This window comes from Bacillus rossius, chromosome 3, assembly GCF_032445375.1.
Source record: "Bacillus rossius redtenbacheri isolate Brsri chromosome 3, Brsri_v3, whole genome shotgun sequence".
NCBI lineage: Eukaryota > Metazoa > Arthropoda > Insecta > Phasmatodea > Bacillidae > Bacillus > Bacillus rossius.
In genome coordinates this window covers 7,689,849-7,710,974 of record NC_086332.1, presented here as the reverse complement: position 1 = coordinate 7,710,974, position 21,126 = coordinate 7,689,849, and the positions used below count along the sequence as shown (strand labels likewise).

General features: G+C 38.8%; 1 protein-coding gene across 1 annotated transcript in view; it reads left to right on the top strand.

The window, feature by feature from the left end:
- The window catches only part of LOC134530166 (dnaJ homolog subfamily C member 13), a 72,785-nt gene that overhangs the window by 32,643 nt on the left and 19,016 nt on the right, over positions 1-21,126 (top strand). Inside the window, exons 22-30 of the mRNA XM_063364798.1 lie at positions 1,239-1,440; positions 2,493-2,684; positions 4,062-4,197; positions 6,805-6,989; positions 9,792-9,983; positions 10,662-10,841; positions 16,704-16,871; positions 17,264-17,491; positions 17,921-18,083. Coding sequence (XP_063220868.1) covers positions 1,239-1,440; positions 2,493-2,684; positions 4,062-4,197; positions 6,805-6,989; positions 9,792-9,983; positions 10,662-10,841; positions 16,704-16,871; positions 17,264-17,491; positions 17,921-18,083 — 1,646 coding nt within the window. The remainder of the gene's footprint in view (positions 1-1,238; positions 1,441-2,492; positions 2,685-4,061; positions 4,198-6,804; positions 6,990-9,791; positions 9,984-10,661; positions 10,842-16,703; positions 16,872-17,263; positions 17,492-17,920; positions 18,084-21,126) is intronic.

The window sequence follows — 21,126 nt, the reverse complement described above, 5'->3', positions numbered from 1 at the left end:
TGCAAGTAGTAACTTTGAATGTTGGTACTACATTTAATATTGATCTCAAACCTAATTTAATTTTTAATGTAAACATCTTAATAGTTAATTTTAAGCTCTTTAAATGCATTCAAAATTCAGCCCTATGAAAAAAAAAGTTTAATCTTGAGCTCCAATGAACAAATCATTATTATTTTTTTAATCAGAGCTATAGTCCTTTGTGTTTTCTGGGAATGCTTGCGTTTTTCACTCTCTTTCATTTTCATTCTTAGCCAATCTTCACGCTTTTTCAATTAGCAAAAGAAAATTGGGTCTGATCGGCCAGGATTTAGACCCAGGTTGCCTTTGCTAGAGATAGGTGCAGTGTTCTGTCTGCTACACCAGTGTGGGTTAGTAAAAAAGTGTTTTATCATGTCGTAAAATATGTTGTGCAGGCAATATTTAAACAGGTTGCACTGCTTACGTGTGTGGAGACAGACTTGTGGCATCCGCGTGATGGGTTTTGCCCAGGAAAGTTTACTATAAAGGCCTGTAGGCCTGTGCGACTACTAGTTTTTTTGATATAAAGTAAATATGAAATCAAATGTTCAAAATATGCCTGTGGTCGAATTGAAATTTAACTGTTTTGTTTTTTATGAGTAACCAACATTTATTCAAGCTAAATGTATACAACAAAAAAGACTAAATTTTTCCGTTAGTGAATCTTAGGCTCTCAGTGTTTTAAACGTTTGCAAAAAAATATGCGAATCTTCACACCAGACGCGAAGATTTGCGTCGCAGCAGAAGCTGCAAATAAAAAATATAACAAATTTCTTGGCGAAGTCAAATCAAATATTGGAAAGGGGCTTCGATTGATTTGCTTAGTCGAAGCTTCTCGCAGGCCTCGTGGTGGGGTTATGCTTTGAGGTGATGGTGATATTGCAAGGCCACTGTTCCGTGAACTACGAAAGTTAAAGAATTCACCCGAAAATTGGTGAATTCTAGTAGCGCCCAGCACCAACTTGTGTCCAGGCGGCCATCTTAATTTTTACTGTCCTTTGTTGGACACACAAGCAAGGAGAAAGTTTTGTCCGCATCCAACCAACAAAAAGAAAAAAACACTGTTACATGTCCATGCTCCGAGCACAAACAAATGAGAAATATATACAAGTGTGTGTGTGTGTGTTTTTTATTAAAGTCACTGAACAGCCACAATGGGTCCCGGTGGCCTCGTGTTCCCGGGCGTGCCTCCAGTGTGTTGTGGGTCCTGCTCCCTGCAGGCGGATGCTGATAGAGAAGCTGGCGGCGCACATAGCGGACTTCAGCCCTCGCCTGCGCAGCAACACGCGAGCGCTCTACCAGTACTGTGCCATCCCGGCGGTGCGCTACCCGCAGCTGGAGCAGGAGCTGTTCTGCAACATCTTCTACCTGCGGCACCTGTGCGACGCCACCCGCTTCCCCGACTGGCCCATCGGCGAGCCCGTGAGTCTCTCCTCGCGATCTGAAACATCTCCTCCCCTCCGTCTGACAACTGAAGCGAGGACAGCGCTAACTGCAGATATCGTGCTTTGGAAACAGATAGAGTGCCCATTAAACTGGATGAGAGAAGCAATAACACCAACACACTAAAAAAAAATGTGCGCTTCTGATGGTAGGCCAGTTCCAGGTCCCACAACTGTTTGATACATTCTAAATCTTTTGTTTGTTTTCCGTGTTGGTTCATGTAAAAAACACTTTTAACACCCTCGGGTATTTTCCTTGGTCAGATGTGCATAGTACCACAAAAAACTGTTCTGTTAAAATTATCTTGAACCTTACATAAGCTGCATATAAAGACAAAGGAAATAAATGTGAATTGTTAAATTACAATTATAAATCCCATTGCACTAGTTTTAAATGAATTTCTGCATAATGTAGTTCTAATGATATTACTTTACGGTTTATTTCAGCTTGCTATTGTGTAATTTGGTTTTTATGTTGTTTCAAAAAGTTTAAGCGATTATTTTTGTAATGTTTGTGGAAACAGACTGTTAATTGCAGAAACAGCTTTGGGTATCTCAAAAACTAATATGTCTCAAATAACCATTCTGTGAAGGAATTTGTTAACTACTTATATGTTCTGTTGAAGGATAATTTAAACTATATATTATGAGTATGTTTAGTTACTAAATTCTATTCTTTAATAAAAAATATATAAAGAAAATTTTAAATATACTCGGCTACTTCATGTATCGTGAAAAATAGGCCCTTATTATTTTTGCGTTCCTTATAAATAAAATAATATGCTTAGTTTTAGCAGATATATTGAAATCCTTATTTTGCTAACTTTTTGAAATCTAAAATTTGATGCGAAATCAAGAAATTTTATTACAAAATGTGTTCAGCTTATATGTAAAGGAAAAAGTCTTGTAATACAGAAGGGATGTTTGTCTTCTGTGTCTTAATATTTTTTTGCCCTGGGAGTGTTGTGTCTTTCAAAGGAAGAAGTTGTGCCGGTACGGAGAGTGCGCTGTCACTGTGCTTCTTGCCGGCAGGTGAGGCTGCTGAAGGACGTGCTGGAAGCGTGGCGGAGGGAGGTGGAGAAGAAGCCCCCAGCCATGTCCATAGACGACGCGTACGCGGACCTGAACCTCCCGCGCGGAGTGCAGCACGACGAGGCCAGCATACGCAAGGCCTACTACCGCCTGGCGCAGCAGTTCCACCCCGACAAGAACCCAGAAGGCAGGGTGAGTGGGGCAGAGGAGACTCCTCCGCGGACACGTCTAGAAACAGACTGAGTGACGTGGGCTTTCATGGGGAAGTAACTTCCCCTCAGTTCTTAGGATCTAACACAGGCACCTATACAGGGGTGTATCCAGGGGGGGGGGGGGGGTTTAGGGGTTCAAACCCCCCCCCCCCCTCCTTAGCACGAAATCTTTAATTAATTTCTTATTCATCACTCAAACAAATTTCATATTAAAATTAATAAAATTTTTACCATTACAATATTTAAATTTGAGTACCGAAAACTGTTAAAATAGCACTATTTTATACCTTAAAATCCAAATTTTCCTAGGGGAGGACCCCCGGACCCCACGGTTTAATACGTGGCGGGGGGGGGGGGGGGGGCATGCTTCTTAACACCCCCCCATATACAAATCCTGGCTACGCCACTGCACCTATATATCAAGTAACTAGTGCAGGGTTCGTACATCTCCTTAATATATCCTTAAAAAGTGCGTAATTTGTTTTTAATAGAACAAGGTCCCTTAAAAGTTCTTAAATTTCACTTCCAATTCTTAAAACTCCTTAATAAAGACTGGTAGTGTGCAATTAATAGATAAACATGGTTATTTACGTTCTTTTGTTTCTTACTTGGCATCAAACAACGCATGTGCAGTAAAATTTGTGCTTTTTTGGCCACGGTTTTGTGGGTAAAAATTTTTTTAATTTGTTTTTCATAATTAGCATCTCACATTTGAAGTATTTACATTAGTTAAACTGTGAGGAATGCAAATTGTGGGAAGATGTGTTTTTCCTAGCTTCTCTCACACAATCTGGCTTTGACATGGGAACGGTATAAAGTTTCTCAAACATGAGGAGGGGAAAAGTGTGTGACCACCTCCCTCAGCACTCCCATCATGTCATCAGCAGTTCCTTCCAGTAGCGGATCCAGAGGGGGGGGGGGCTAAGGGGCTCAAGCCCCCTCCAAAAGCATCTAGGTCCACTATTGCTTTAGTGTTTGCCTTGATAAAGCCTAGCCTCAGCTGGGTCAAGCCCCTGCCAAACCAAAACCCTGGATCCGCCACTGGTTCCTTCTGTCATGGCTAGCTGGTGCAGGGGTTCCGGCAGAAAACTGCTGCGGTTAAAAGTGGCCCGAGAGGTGCAGTTTAGGTGCAGAACATGTAGTTATGCAACCAGGCTGTTTCTACAGCAGGAGCACAAGGATATTTACACACACGGGGCTGGTTGGGGTGCAACACAGTGGTATTTCGTGAAAACTTGGCCATGAAATTCAAACGTCTGGAGGTATAAATCGTGTTTGTGTTTTCGTGGAGTACAATTAGTGTATTAACGTTTATTTACAGCTTGTCATGTTACAAATATTACAATTGGGTTTTCAGGAGAGGTTTGAGAAAGTGAGCACAGCCTACGAGTTCCTGTGCAGTCGGAACTTGTGGTCCAGCCAGGGCCCGAACCCCAACAACATCGTGCTGATTCTCAGGACTCAGAGCATTTTGTTCCACCGGTATCCAGAAGGCACGTATGCGTTCCACGGACTGGAGAGGTGTTGTGGGAATTCAGAATACACTTGCACGTGCGTTTAGCCGTGTACTTTAAAGTGTGTTCCTGTATTGGGCGCACAAAATTTGGAAGGTATTATGGAACGTAGTTACTCTCTGTATAGTATGAATATCTTACCACTGTGCTCGAGTGGTATTGCTTGTGGAAAAAATTAATTTATAGAAATTTAGCCTCTGAGTAACATTATCGAAATTTTCAAGTTAGCGTGTGTGATATTTAAAATATAATTTAATTACTATTTTGCAATTCTGGAAATAGTTTGTCTACATATGTTTAGTTTTGATTTATCTACCTATGTTTATTTTTCACCAAGTAACAAAGTAATACAGGCTGGAAGTGTTGAGCGCGATACCTAGATGTTCAGTACTAGCTGCATGCTTGAAACACCTTGTTATTTTTCTTGGGAGGCTCTTGAGGTCAAGTTATGTTCAAGATTTGATTCAATTAAAATATGTTATCATTGGGCTCTTTTCCTCTGCCTCTGCCAGCCTGTATACATACTCACCACTCTGACTGAAAGTGGGGAAAACAGTTGCAATGTCATGTGGTGATGAATGCTTGCAAAACGTTTCTTCTAGTTTAGTGCAAAATTTTTGTTTATTTTTCTGTTATAGGTGGGTTAAAATGTTCATCATTGAAAACTGTTGTTACCGTATTTACTCGTGTATAGCGCGCACCACGATTTTTGCAACAAATTCCAAAGAAAATTTTTTTTTTTCCCCGTAAATAAATTTTACTAACATTTTGTGGTACCTGTTAAGTAATTACGTATGAAACAAATGATAATTTAAATTGATGTGTGGTGATGCGTCAGGAAAATACTTAAACTCTGCTGTGTAGACGGAAGATAATGAAGCGCTGTATCGTCACAACTGGTAAGTTGACGAGAGGTAGGGAGGCAGGCAGGAACGTGACGCGGAGGACTAGATGACTCACCGGTAGCAGCTGCGACAAGGAAGCGAAGGAAGTGGGAGGGGGAATGGCGATAACATTCTCTCTCTCTCTCTCTCTTATTTTACTAGCTGCGCTGGCTTTCTGTAGAGGGGGAGGTCTAAAAATAAACAAGAGGCGTGCGAGCTTGCACGCGCATGTGTGTGTGTGTGTGTGTGTGTGCGAGAGACCAGGTTGTGTGCGAGAGACCAGGTTGTGTGCGTGCTTGCGTGCGTGTGCGTGTGTGGGGGCTGGCCAGAAACGTCACCCATCACCCGGCAGTTAACGACTTCCACTCCTCCTCCCCGCCTCGCCCCCTCACTTTTTTTTTTTCGAGTATAGTGCGCATCCTTATTTTTTTCCTTTACTTGCGGGGAAAAAAGGGCGCGCTATACACGAGTATATACGGTAATTATTACGACTTTTGGCCCTTGTTACTTGTCTTTTGAAAAAATTATTTTGATTCAAAACTGAGTATGACAACTAGACTCGGAACAGATGCACATAACAAAACTAAAACTTAAAATAATGTCAGAGATAGGGACCGCCTTTATACGGTGAATACTCTGTAATCCGGCAAAATGTTGTTCGGCACAGTCTGTAATCTGCCACCGATCAAACCACAAATGTTCAGACTTCCTCGTGTGGATTTTCTATCTGTTGATCTTGGCCGCCAGATCACTTCACTGCACTGCCTCTTTTTTTAAGTTCGCTCAGAGTTCATCATTACTGTTGGTTTTCATTTCAGTGCAGTGTTTACTGTTTTCTAATTGGTAAAATTTTACATTGTCATGTTATTTTGTATTTTTGTCAAAACGTTCAGTGGTCATACAAAATCGTGTATCCGGCCATTTACTAGGCCTGTGCAAATATTCAGTTTTTTTTTTTTTTTAGTATGAATATTTTATTATTTGTATTTGATTCCATTTCAAAATAACAAATATTCTATTGTTTACAAATATTTGACATAGCACGCCTTTTAAATTGGTTGTACACCAATATTCATTGTTAAGTCATTTGTGCTATATAAATACCCAGTTTAGATGTTTTAACACTGCCACATTATCAAAAACATGAAAAAATATTCAGCGTTTTAAATATGCAATCAGTATTCAAAGTTATTTCAGTACAACCTCACAAAACAGTAGCAGAAAAATTTGCTTGCACAATTCAAAACACGGACTGTTTGTGACGTTTCAAACTTGTAAGCAAACTATTATTTGTATTCTTTTCATCACGGGTACCAGTAGTGGGATGAAATAAATAAACGTCAACAAACATTAACCAATATTCGCTAATGCCTTCCTTTTACTGTACCACATTTGCTCAAAATTAAAGACACAAGACATTCTTTCTTTCAATCTTAGTTTGTTCAAAAAAATATTCCAAGAGTTTAACTTTCACATCAGTTTAAAGGTCAGGATAAAGGTGTTTGTTAGTAACAAGCAAATTTGGAAAATGAAGCATGTGTTCGATTGTGGAACACACTTCATTTTATAAGTTCAAAAATATACACAGTAACAATGTGTCTTGAAATCGAGTATATTTGTATTAGTAACGTATTGTAAATGCACTGTGTTACAATGTTTCGGTGTACAGTTTCACTTGATGTGGGAGATACCGTTTGCGCAGAGCTGCAGCCGTACAAGTACGCGGGCTACCCCCAGCTGATCAAAACCATCCAGATGGAGACGGAGGACGAGCAGTTGTTCTCGAAGTCGGCCCCGCTGCTGTGTGCGGCCAGCGAGTTGGCGTACCACACCGTGCACTGCTCGGCCCTCAACGCGGAGGAGCTGCGCAGGGAGCGCGGACTGGACGTGAGTGGGTTCCCCCCCCCCCCCCCCCCCTCTTCTTAGGCATCGACGAGCAGGGGTCCGCTTCGAAGAAAAGATTGAGGTTGGGCCGTACAATGATACTACAGATAACATTATATACCTGGGCCCTCTCTCCTTTAGGCATCGACTCACTTATCTTCGAGCAGGGGTCCACTTCGAAGAAAAGATTGAGGTTGGGCCGTACAATGACACTACAGATAACATTATATACCTGGGCCCTCTCTCCTTTAGGCATCGACTCACTTATCTTCGAGCAGGGGTCCACTTAGAAGAAAAGATTGAGGTTGGGCCGTACAATGACACTACAGATAACATTATATACCTGGGCCCTCTCTCCTTTAGGCATCGACTCACTTATCTTCGAGCAGGGGTCCACTTCAAAGAAAAGATTAAGGTTGGCCGTACAATAACACTTACTGAATATCAGTTCAGATAACATCATATACCTTGGGTGAAGGGAGAAGACTGCCCTTTGTCGGTGTCGCCTGCAATTTTTAAAGGTTTATGAACCATTCACTTGTCACGTGGGGCTTGAAGTGATGTTAAAATATACGTGTGATTGTTGGTCGCCGGCGATTAACCACTGCGTTCCACCGGGGGAAGTATTAGTTGTTAGGCTTTCCGTAGCACGGGCACCGGTACCGACATGATTACGGTTCGCGGTTTGGCCTCCCCCCCCCCTCCCCCCCCTCCCCCCCGGCCCGCGTGACGTTAATTTTAAGCGCTGACAATTTTTACTTCTCTTTTTTTTCTTCCCTTTTAAATCGTCCCGGATTATCCGATTCCCGAATTAGCGCATCACAGATTAAATATGTTCTACTGTATTGTACTTTTTATTCGTTATTATATAAAAAAAATGAAGCATGTACTGATTTGGGAAACTTACTTTATATTCATGAACATGGATGCATTGTCGCTACATTGGCATTAAATAAGGCATAAATCACATATGTATTCTCAGAATATGCTAAAAAATAAAATAAAGCACATTTAGGATCTAGACTAAATATGAATTATGTTTTTTTTTTTAAAATAACTTTACCGAGAAATCTTTTACTTAGTAATATAACAATAATGCCGACTTTCATCACAAGTTATGGTCGCACATGTAGTAATAACAATGAAATAATGAATGACAAAATTAATACATTATACAATTATTATTTTAATCGCAATTCAATTTTAAATATTCTGATACATGTTCTATTTATGAATTTTTTTAGGACCAAGTTTGGTTTGTGTAGACTACCAATGTTAAAATATGTATTATCTGAGAATTCCATGATGGCCAACCAATGAATTTGTTAGCCAATCATTTTGAGCAACATAAAAAATAACTAATATTAATATAAAAAATTTTAATGGGTAAACTAGAGAAAACACCTCGTCACTTTTAACTTTGGGCATATTAATCACTATGCTTTAGTGAGGCTTAATTTTAAAAGACGCACGACAATATTTCTTATGGCCTAAAACCATTGACGCCAAGATGGCGCCTTTCAGTTTCCATTAAATATTTCAGGAAAGCGTTTACCTTCATTTGGGACTTTAAACAAATAATGTCAAGTTGGTAACTACAAAATATTGTTCCGTCGGATGTTGAATTTCGTTTTCTGATTTCCGTGGATACATGAATCACTGTACTCACACATAATGCCTGAATGCCTTAAACCCACCAAGTCGGATTCTACAGCAATTGATGAAGTGACCAGATTCTTACGTGATCCTACAGTTAGCCCAGAAATAAACATTCTCGAATACTGGAAAACTCAGTCTGCGTGTTCACCCAAGCTACATAAACTGTCCAAAAAATATTTGTGTTCACCACCTGCGATAGTGTTCCCTGAACGTTTGTTCAGCACTGCAGGAAACATATGTGACCAATAAACGGAATCGTCTTGATCCAGACCGTGTCAAAATCCTTGTTTTTTTTTAAATAAAAATTTAAAGGGTTAAATAATTCTGCATAATGTTTAATTTTTTTTTCTCTTAACTTATAAATTATTTTATAATTAACCCTTGAGAACTGGATTCGGATTCGAGGTACTGTTTGGGATTCGGATTCGAGATTCGGATTCGAGAAAAATGGGATTTGAACCATCACTAGTAAAAATCTTTGTTCGTTCAAAGTCTTAAATTTCCGAAAGTTCTTAACTGATTGCTTTGAAATTTTGACACAATGTTGTATTCAAATACGTGCGTGTGTTTATATACCTATGATACATCTATGACAGGTAAAAGATTATATATATGAATGTTTGTGCATTCATATTCTGTTTTGTACAGATGAAGATATAGATAGGAAGATATAGAGAGCTAGAGATACAGAGAGAGATAAAAAAATTAGAATATATACAGATATTTATAAATGTATCGTGAGGGATGCCTATAGACATATAGAAAGATGTAGTGAGATATATATAGGGAGATAGATTGAAATATAGATAGATACATAGATATAGAGAGATATATAAAAAGATTTTATATTTACATAGAGAAATATATTGAGATTTACAGAGGGACATATATAGAGAGATAGAGATAGATGCTTTGTATATGTCTGTACCTAATTCAAACAAATTACAAGGAAAAAAAAATTTAAAAAAGCATAGCAATGCATGCCGGGCATTTGTTAGTCTACTGTTGTTGTTATTGTTGTTGTTGTTACACATTTTGGCAAGTTATAAAATATTGGTTAGAAGCTAACGCAGGAGGATACAGACAGTATTAATTGTTTCTGCCAAGATGTCGTGGCCAGGTGTCTGCTAACCTGTGCTGGTGCAGGTGTTGCTGGATGCATACTCGCGATGCGTGTCCGTGCTGAGCGCGTCGTCCAAGCCTAGCGACGTGGCCGTGCAAGTGTGCACGCACGTCACCAGATGCTTCAGCGTGGCCGCCCAGTTCCAGGGCTGCCGCGACAAGATGGTGGAGATGCCCAACCTGGTCAAGGATCTGTGCCGCTTGCTGTACTTCAAGGTAACGCGCACCCCCGCTTGTACGTCACACTGCCCGTGTACATCTAACGTACTGATTCCACACGTGTGTAGTGAGAGTCACGATGAACCGGAGAGCGCACTGCGCAGTGCGACCTTGATGTTAGGCAAGCGTCTTGCCTTTTACACTTTCTTGTGTTTTAACTTGCAAGGTGTCTTGATGGTTTGACCGCGCAGTGCATATAATAGTTTATCACTGTGCAAATAATGCCGATATTTAGTGGAATTTAGTTCGCAATACGCTCGTTAGTTTTTTGCTGATATTACTGGAAAATAAGTGTGTCTCCATAACCTAATAATCCACGCATATCCTTTTGACTTTTTGTAGTACTGTATACTTTGCAACTCGCATATGTTCTTAGCTGTGGTTCCAAAAGAGCTGGAGTTAAATATTTCCACTCGTCTAACATGTTCAGTCGGTCAGGAGCCACGACTGTTTGTCGAAACGAGTGTGCAAGTGTGTAGGTGGAGATAGTGGAGCGTTGAGGGGAGCATGCCACTGTATACTTTGAACTCGCATATGTTGCTTAGCTATGGTTCCGAAAGAGCTGGATTTAAATATTTTCACTCGTCTAGCATGTTCAGTCGGTCAGGAGCCACGACTATATGTCGAGACGAGCGTGCAAGTGTAGGTGGAGCGTTGAGGGGTTCGTGCCCGCAGCACCTGACGCGGCTGTGCGTGGTGGCCACGGAGTGCGTCAGCTCGCTGGCCGTGGACAGCATCCTGCAGATGCAGCTGCTGCAGGCGGGCGTGCTGTGGTGCGTGCTGCTGTTCATGTTCAGCTACGACTACACGCTGGAGGAGGGCGGCGTGGAGAGGAGCGAGGATGCCAACCAGCAGGTGCTGAACACCTTCCCTAACTAAATACTATACACCTCCTTTTTGTGGTTGTTTTCTGTCAAGGTTGTTTTCGCAGGGAAAACAAGCCAACAAGGCCTCCCTCGCACGAGAAGCTGTGGCCGGAATCGAAGCCATTTCCGAGTGCTTCTCAATATGTCGCATCTTAAATAACTTCGATTTGACACATTGATTTTGGTATAAAAATCATAATTTGTTTGGTTTGTATGAGTGTAACTTTTAACTTAACAAAACATGAAATTCTAAGGATGTAGTTAAAAAGGTTAGTTGGATCCATCCATGCTCTCTAGTTTCTACTATGTTACCTTGTACACATTAAAAATTTTAGATCTCTAGTAGATTTTCCTGGTGTTATAGGTTTAATTTAATCTTCAGTTTTGCTGACTATACATTACAGAGAAGTTCAGGTTGGGATCAGTCATAGTTAGGGACTGGAAAATGTCGTCGTTTTGAAAGTGCAAAAAGCGGTGGTTTGAATTCTTAAAATCGGTGTTTTCATTTCGGTGTTTTCACCAATGTGATTTTTTTGTGGATTCCCAAAATTAACAGTCAAAATTAATTTGAACATTATATATTGATACTGAGATACTTGTAAAAACATTCTTAAAGCCTTTACAATGAGGAAATTATTATTTACTTATCGTAATATCTGTACATAATTTTAGCTTCTATATTTGTTAGTAATGCTCTTATCAAAAAAATTCACAGTTTCCTGCTTGTCACAGATCATAAAACACAATACATAATATTTACAGCTGCAAAGTTGAATACATATGTAACACTAAACACATAGACATGGCATACAACTAACACACTAAAACAGTGTTCAACCTTCAAAATAGATTTCACTGAGAATAGCTACATTTTCAGCATTAAGGCGCTGTCGTTGGTCACTTAGAACAGAACTGTACTTAGAAAAAAATCGTTCGCAGTCTGCATTTGCACATGGCAACCATACACTTTTCAAAGCACCCTTAGAAAATTCTGGATGATTTACAGAAAGAGACAATAATATTGCAATCAAATCCAGTGATGCATCACTTTTGTCTCCTAACTGTTTCTTCACCAAGAACTGAAGCTCTTTATAGCCTTGAAGCAATTGACTTTCATCGCAGTCCTTGAACAATGCCATTTTCTTCAATTTTTTACCAAGATCTTTTGTTACTTCCGTAATTAAAATCTGTGCAGGGTCAAAAACACTCAGTTCAGAATAAAGATGACTTGCAGGATCACTTGAAATTAAAGCTAGCAGCTTAGTGTATCCATGTGATGCAGCTTTTACTAAGGCAGATTTAACCTGAGCTTTTGAAACATCTCTTCCACACGACTGCAGTGCTAAACTTGTTTCTTCGCCAAAATTTCCTGCTTCAGCAAGCTGCAAAACTTGCTCAACTTTGCGTAGGTTACCACACAAAATGTTGCTACAAGGATATGACGACCCTTCCAACAACTTCGTCAAGTCAACAATTCCCTTTGCTGTTTCTTTGATGAAGGCAGCCTGCACCTTAACATTAAGGACCTGTTCCTGTGACAAACTTGCCAAATACTGAACTCTAACATTGCTAACTGATGCTATGTCGTCACTCTTCATGAACTCAACAATAGCTTCTATGTAGTCGGATACATAGGCTACAGACTCGTACCACGAAGACCATCTCGTGAGGACTGGCATTGGGAACAGTGGAACCCTTCCAGCTTCATATTTATCATCCAGAAATTGCCGGAACAGATGCTTTCTCTTTCGAGTGTTCAGGAACGCACTCTTGATTTTGGAAGTGGCATTTTGAAGTTCAGGAAGGTGCTTTCCCAGAACATTCAAAATCAGATTGAGTTTGTGCGCCCAACACTGAATCACTACAACATTGTCCGACATCAAGTTGGTAAGTGTGTCAAAACACTTCCCCATGTATCGGGCTGAGTCTGATACTAAGGCCAGGACACTGTCATAGCTAATGTTATATTTGTTCAAAGAATCAAGAATAGCTCTTGAACAACTTTTTGCATCAGCTGTTTCAAGAATGTGGACATCACCTACTACGATTTCAACTTGGTGACTGGCTTCTATAATCTTGAAGATTATAACGAAAAAACACCGACCTTGTTTGTCTGTTGTTTCATCGCAGCATACCGCAAGGTGCTTTCCTTTGACCTTCTCCTTGATGTTTTCTTCCCTTTCCATATTTAATCTGGGAAGGTGCTTTTCTCGCAGTGTCTTTACACAAGGCAATGCGCCAGATCCTGAAAAAAAAAAATTTCCTCAAAATTAAGACCACCATTTAGCATAGTTTACTGGCATAACGATGTACTTCAAGTTAACTGTTGTTGTATATTGGGTCAATTGCAATTTACAATACTGGACATTTGTAGTTCAGGAAAACGTTTTATTTCCTAGGTTAGTACTACACTCGTTCAGGTATTGAAAACAAAATCAAAAGTTTGTTAGGTTAGGTCAGCTACTTTTAAAAAAAAGTTAATTGTAGTGGGGATGATTGGTTAGTTCAAGTACATTAAAAACGGTCCGGTATCGCAAACTACAATAGACCTGTTATATCTGAATTTTTACTTACCTTCAATAAATTCATTCATGAAGTTCACCATGTGTTCATTGTTAAGTTTCTCAAGTGGTATGTTAGCCTTTACAAATGTTTCTGTGACACGTTTCCCAAGATAATCTGCCGATTTTTTGTCTTTGACAACTTTATTAAAGCATGATGCAACTGATGTTTGTAGTTTTGTAGTCTCTTCTTTTGTTGCTGCTAATGACGCCACGTGTTTTGCCGACTTTAAATGTTTTTCAATCGTGTCTTTTCGATCCCACGAAACTTTCGTGTTGCAAAACTTACACATAACCGTGCTATTATCTGTACAGTAAAACCCCTCCTTCTTATACTGAAATGCTCGATCCCTTGCACTTAATTTATTCCGCATTTTTACTCACTCACTAGTCACTATCCAATTAATAATCTTGTTAACTTGCCGATTTGCCCGTCGGAGTAGAAGCCAAAGTGAACATGACGACAGCAGCAGTTGCACACCAGTGAAAACTATTCTCTTTCAAGTTAATTTTTTTCTTCTTCCGTGGATCCCAAGGAATTAAAAATAAAAGTGTTTATATCTCCCGCAGTCTCCATGTAAATAATTTTATCTTTTTTTACCGTCACTTTTTGCCCGATGTATTAAGTAATTTTATTATGTTCTCCGTAATTACGTCCCAAAGTCCCACTCAATGGCGTGTTAATTTTAATCATGAATTTAAGTTACTGGCTAGGAGCGTTATCCGTAGGCCATAGCAACAAAAAAAAATGGCTGCGATGACTGGCGAAAGGAATGGTTTACACCGGCGGACTTTTATTTAATTAAAATGAATCAACGTCACGTTAAGTGTTTCATATTAAAGCGGATGTTAGTTAATAAATAGAAAATCGTAAATTACTTAGCAATGATTAACATCGCAAATTATTATAATACATAATAATAATTAATTATAAGTTTTACCCTTCGTGTTTTTTTTGGTTAGGACATTTATTTCCTTACATTTTTTTATTCAAACGAACATATTGTTTGTGAATTGCGTCGATGCGTGTGACTGCGACTTATTTTTATGATTATGATACTAAATTTATAATAAATAAACCTTTTCGCGCATAGTTTGTTAAAATTCGTAGAAATTTCGTTTTTTCGCAACAAATGGTATTTTTCGCGTTTTGCACTTAATTTCGCGCGAATTCGTGAAAATTTCGCGATCACGAAATTTTCTAGTCCCTAGTCATAGTTGAATTCAGTACCTTTGAAGGTAATTTGGGTGATGGTTGATTACTTGTTAATTAAGCCTTTAGCAGTGGTATGTGTTGTGTACTGAGGTTAGGTTGGTATGCTGTGTTTCAGTTGGTCCCAGAATGGAAGGAATGAATGTATCATGCTTTTGTGCTAGGTGAAGCTTTTAATAAGGTGATGGTGGGCAACCAAGTGTAGAGTCAGCTAGTGTAAATATTGAAACTCTTTAATGTAGTTAATAATTTCAGTTTCTCTAGCCTACCTCTCTCAGTTTTAAGAATTGTATCTAGAAGTTTGTGTCTGAAAGTCAAATTACAGTGTGTCAAAAGTATGTTAAATACTAATCTCGTGACTAGACCTTGTAATAACGTGTAAACAAATTCAAATGTAATATTTATATTTGCTTGTAATGTTTGTGCAGACGTTGACAATACACTTCGACAGGCACAAATCACGCTTTATATAAATAACTTAACTAAAATAATTTATTTTAACTACAGATGGTATTTGTTATTACTCTCAAATCCAAAACATCTAACAATTCTTTCACTTGATTAAGTTATCTTTAAGATCAAATGTTAATTACTTGGATGTTATTTATTTTAACTAACTTCAGTCCTGCAGAGCGTGGACTACTGGGTACGTAACTTGCAGTACCAGTCAAACAAAATAGCAACATGTTCTTTCAATATCAAGTTCCATCTATACTATCTAATATTATTTAGTTCGGGATCGCGATTCTGGAATTTGAATGGTAAATCTAAAGATGAACAAGTACACGGTTTTTCTGTACAAAGAATATGATCTATAATATAAAAGATTCTAGTTCTGTGAAAAATGTTCGTCTTGTTTAAATCGTAATTCGTTAGGGTACTTCTATAATCAGCGAGTCTTCGGGTGATGGGGTAAGGGACCAAACCTTGCTGCAGGATACCACGAGACTTGTAGGTTCTCGGAGAATCCTTGGTTCGACTCAATCAGGACTGCGAACTTGGTGTTGCTCCTCTGGTCTCTAGCGGGCGGCAGGAATACGTGCCGTCACGACTCCATCCTTCAGGCTGTGGGCTGCAACTGGGCTGGACTGCACGACGGTCATCCTTCCCGGGCTCGAACTGCGACTTTTCATTCTTCGACAGGAGTCTTCCTTCTTCGGAATTGTAAACGGCATTTATTCTTCGTAGTTTCAAAGCAATGTACAGTCATTGTACGATCTCTTGAATCTGGATATTCGTCGACTTCTCTTCTTAATAATTATTTAGAATCTTGATGTCTGAGTCTTATCTTCGTTGATTAAATTTATTAGTTCCTTCAACATCTCAGTCAATATTGGCATTAATAACCATTTTCAATTCGTCTATAAATATTCAATTCTAAATTAATGTCAAAATCGTTGCGTTCTAGATGTTGCCTTAATGAAGTCTCAATTTGTTCTAAAAGAATATTTTCCCCGTCACTAATAAACGATTTTCTTAAGTTTATTGATAAAACAAAACCTAGTAAAATTACTACCCATTACTGACGTGTTCATCTTTAAATTAATAGTGGTTTCAAAAAATACTGCTATGCTAGCCTTGACAATAATTTAAAATAAAAAATTAACATAGAGTAATACATAGACAAAACGATAACCAAAGAAATTTACAGTCTTAATTAATCATAGATTACGAATATAAACATACGGAATAAAATGTAATTAAACAAAATAAATATTAAAGGAAATTAAATATTTACTTTCTATAAAGGGTAAATATTGCCTTTATACAAGCATAGTAGGATGTTGTGCGAGTCATTATTGACCAAATAACAGTTCAAATTCATATTTAATTACATTTCTGAGCTATTTAACTATGACAAATGACTCGCACAACATGTTACCCTGCTTGGTTGACCAGCACCACCTTATTAACAGTTTCACTGAGCATACCAGCATGTTACATTTGTTCCCTCCATTCCAGTGTCGACCTAAGCTCGGTACACAACAGTATGAAATTCACCAGACAGTTTGAAGCTGGTGATGATGGACCTTGGCTGTGAGTGGTCACCATGCAGTGAGGGTCTGTGTGTGTGCAGGAAGTGGCCAACAGACTGGCGAAGCTGGCGGTGCGAGCATGCGCCAGGCTGGGGGGCTACCTGCCCGCGGAGCTGGAGACTCCCAGGAACCCCGTGGTGCGGGATGCCTTCGACAGCTTGCTGACCCCGTACCTGGCACGACAGTTGAGCCTCGACAGACCGGAGGAGGTGAGCGCCCGTGATCTGCTTCGTAATGATCAGCCCATGTCAATTGAATTGTGACACCAAATGTGTGCGGTTACTCACTATTTGAATGAAGAAAACATCTTGTTTAAAATTTGATTTTATCAATCCAGATATTTGCTGTACATCTATTATGTAGCTTTTGATAAAACAATAAACCACAAGGAAAGGCTGTCTCAAATTAGTATCGGTGACACCCATTGCCCAACTATCACTTGCAAAGCAATACATGATGTTTGTTTACGAGCACTTGGCAACCATTTGAAGTAGTTTACATATTAACAACAGTAGACCATCAGTACTTCTGAGAAGTGTCATGTTCGACAGACGTTACATGATGCAGATCATTGTCTGTTCTATTGTTGTTTATCTTGCAGATCTTGAAAACTCTGAACAGTAACTGCGAGACTCCGTACCTGCTGTGGGACAACAGCACGAGGGCGGAGCTCTGCGAGTTCCTGGAGAAGCAGCGACAGAACCGCCTGCTGGGCGACACTGATGTCACGTATGGCGCAGGCTTCACCTACTCCATACATGCCAAGGAGCTCGTCGTCGGTGGAATATTTGTGCGCATCTACAACCAAAACCCCACGTATCCCATCGAGGTACAGCATTATTTTACCTGCGGCTAAGGTTAACAAGAATTTTATTTATTGGCTAGACTGTTAAGTGTTATCCACTCTGATGCTCTTTGTGTCACAGTACTTTCACCTTAACGACTTCGCTCTCATCACTTTATTAATGTTTGTTTTCTCAGTTACTGTCCTTAATCTTATTCCTTTCAACCTTTTCTCCCACCTCATACTTATTTTTTTTTTCTTCTTAAATTATCTTTACAGTTTACCTCTAATTAGCTTCTATCTGAGACAGTATTAACTCTTTAGGTGTTTGTGTTTATTAATCTCTCTCCTATATATAGTTTTCAAACCACACATCTATGTAATATGTGTTTTGTAATGTAAAATACAGTTTGTTACTCTGTTAGTGACCTGTGCATGTTTCTCGAGTGTGTTCCGAGTGCAATTTCTTTGCAGAACCCGAAAGGATTCACGATAGACCTGCTGGAGTTCCTGGCGTCTCAGTTAGAAAAGCTGAGCAGCATGAACGGCTCTGTTGCGTCTGTCATCGACAACAAGCATCTACAGAACATCGTGATGGCTCTGGAGGCACTCTGCAACGTCATCAAGAACAATCCAGGTGCGGGGCAGTTCAGGAACCTCTGACCGCAAAAATTTACTGTATTTCCTTAATAACTTTTGTTTAGATTAGCATATACGTACTGGTACTTGCCAAAATCATATGACACTGTTGATCCCCAATCAATTGTGTTTTATGGCCAAACACATAAAAAAATTAATGTGATAAAAATATTTGTAGCTAATGAGTATTAACTGACATCTGATCATTCTACATGTTAAATAATATGCATACTCTCTTTTAAATACCCAATTTCAGCAAAATTAAGAATTTAAAATCAGAAAAATATAAATAAAATATGATAGCTAAGAAAAAAAACACCGGTGTAAAAAATTGTAGTTTTCTCCTTTGTCCTTTTGTCAGGTCTTTCAAGAAAAGGAGGCCCATGTAGGGTTTGGTGGCGGGGGGGGGGGGGGGGGCGGTTGATGGAGAAGTGGGCATAGGACTACCAGCTCACTTCTCCCTTAGGAATAAAGTAAGACAGACAGCAGACACAGGACTAAGGGTCAACACCAGTGGCTTTTTTTTTTATGTGCCAGTAAACTGAGACACAAAAACCAAAGACTTCACTTGTAACTATGGAATCCTACTGAATACATATACATGGTGTGACCCATATTTAAGGGCGACTCGTACAATGGAAATACATAGTTTTTTTATTCTCCAAATTTTAGATGCTACCCATATGTACGTCTGACCCCTCAGAGTAAATAATAGTATATCCTTGAGACATTTTAACTAAGTAGATTATTCACACTCTCTAAAATGTTTGATTTTCTGTATTTTTTTGAGAGCCAACATATGTATGTTATTTTTATTAAAATCTACCCATTTTTTTTTAAATCTCAAATGAAGTTTAGAATGTTGAAAAGCTTTTGCCTTGTGATACATAGTGTGTGTGTTGCTTGTGATTGCTGCTGCTATCAGACGGATGCAAGAGGGCTGCTAGAGCTAGAGGTGTTTGGCTCCGACCAGCAGGAGGGTGTACCGTTACAGTGCATAGTTATCTTACAAATTGTGCATGTGATTCATTAAATTTTTTTTTTTTGCTACTCCATGGTTGCGGTCAAAGACAACCATGTCTATATGTACATTATTCTTTGGAAACGTCTTTTTATCAAAAATAAGGTGGTTGCTAAGGACGCTAAAAAGAAAAATGTATGTAATTAATAGGGGCCTGTTCTTTTCGCGATCGCGATTAAACGACGATAAACGTGAAATCACCGTTAAATACAGTTTTTACGTGAAATCGCCATAATACAGCGTTTTTACATGAAATTTTGTATTAAAACGCGAAATCGCAGTGTTATTACGCGAAATTTAAATACTGGATAAAAGACTTGTCTCGTCAATGGTAAACAAACACCGCAACATGGCCGCCAAACATAAATCATAAATGAACTAAAGCAAACAAAAGCTTACACACGCTCACGTTATAATGTTAAACCCAAAAATATACTGTTAAAATACGCAAAACTACTGCGTTTATTTTCCTTTCCGGCATAATGTTTGGATAGATAAGACAAACAGGCGAAGTTTTAAAGCGTACACACACCGCTCGGGGCACTGACGTCATCTTGGAACAGCGACACCGGATAAATACAAAAGCAAGCAGATTATTGGGCGAACGGTGTTTGGAACAGCCTTACGTGAGTGGCCATATCACATCAGCCGGGGGCGCTGGCATATAGTTGGAACAGCGTCGTAGTATCAAGCAGATTATCGGGCGAACCAGGCACAAGCATTTTAAATCGCGCCAAAAAGCGGAAAAATGTAAACAAACATTAATTTTTGAATGGTGTGACGATGATGATTAGTTGGCCAACAGGTTTTATAGATTTTGTTAGGTCATAACCACAACGCGGAAATACTATAACGCCAAATGTCAAAATTGACCACAAAGCCGAAATACCATAACGCAGAATGTCAAAATTGACCACAACCCTGAAATAACAACTGAATGAATTTGTGTGCGTTTCTTAAATGTACCTTAACGCCGAAATACCACAATCAAACCTTACCTTACCTTACCTTACCTTACCTTACCTTACCTTACCTAACCTAACCTAACCTAACCTAACCTAACCTAACCTAACCTAACCTAACCTAACCTAACCTAACCTAACCTAACCCAACCTTTGTGGCAGCCCTGTAATGACATTTTTCGGCATTGTGGTACACAGCAGTTTTCTAGCTGTCGTCGTTGTGATCAATTTGGCATTTCGGAGTTGCGATGCGTCCTCGATTTTGTTAAAGGGATTAATAGTTTTCCAAATTAGTTTATGGGAACAAACTAATAATCAGTGTCTAAATCAAAAGTATTGTCATATAAATATATGTAACCTATTTGTTTAGGGTATTCAGTAATGAGTAGGTTCAAGTAAAATTATTTAACTTAAATAATTTCAGATATATTTACGGTACCACACTTTTTTTTTTTTTTTTTTTTTAACACCACTTTTGTGTTTTTAAGTGAATTTTAGCACCGCTTTTGTGTTTTAAAAGTGAATTTTAACACAGCTTTTGGTAATTTTTAATGACGAAATCTGAAAATTTTATGTACCACTTTCAGGGGGCCCTAGTAATTAATGCCGAGAAGATTGAAAAAACATTACTAATCCTATATTGTCGTAGCGTTGATTTAAGAAACAATGTTCATATTGTAAGTTCATCCTGCTGATGTGGTACGTGTACTTTATTAAATTTTTTTCGTGTTCTACAAGATTTAATAATTAAATTCATATAAGTAACATGCTAAAGTGAAATTGGTGATTAATTTTAACAAGAAAAACTGACAATTAAATATCATTTAAAATAAATCAAATATTTTCTGGATGATATGTTTTCTGATGAAAGAAGTCGTCATTTTCGGCCCCAGAAGTCTCGCTAGAAAGAACTCAAGAAATGCTACCCTGAGATTAAACTATAGCCGAGGAAATAAAAAAAATTTTACCGTAAAAGAAATAATAATTAAAATTGATAGGTGTCATAATTAAACATAGACATCATAACTAAACATTCCAACCTAATCCGTGTACTTGAT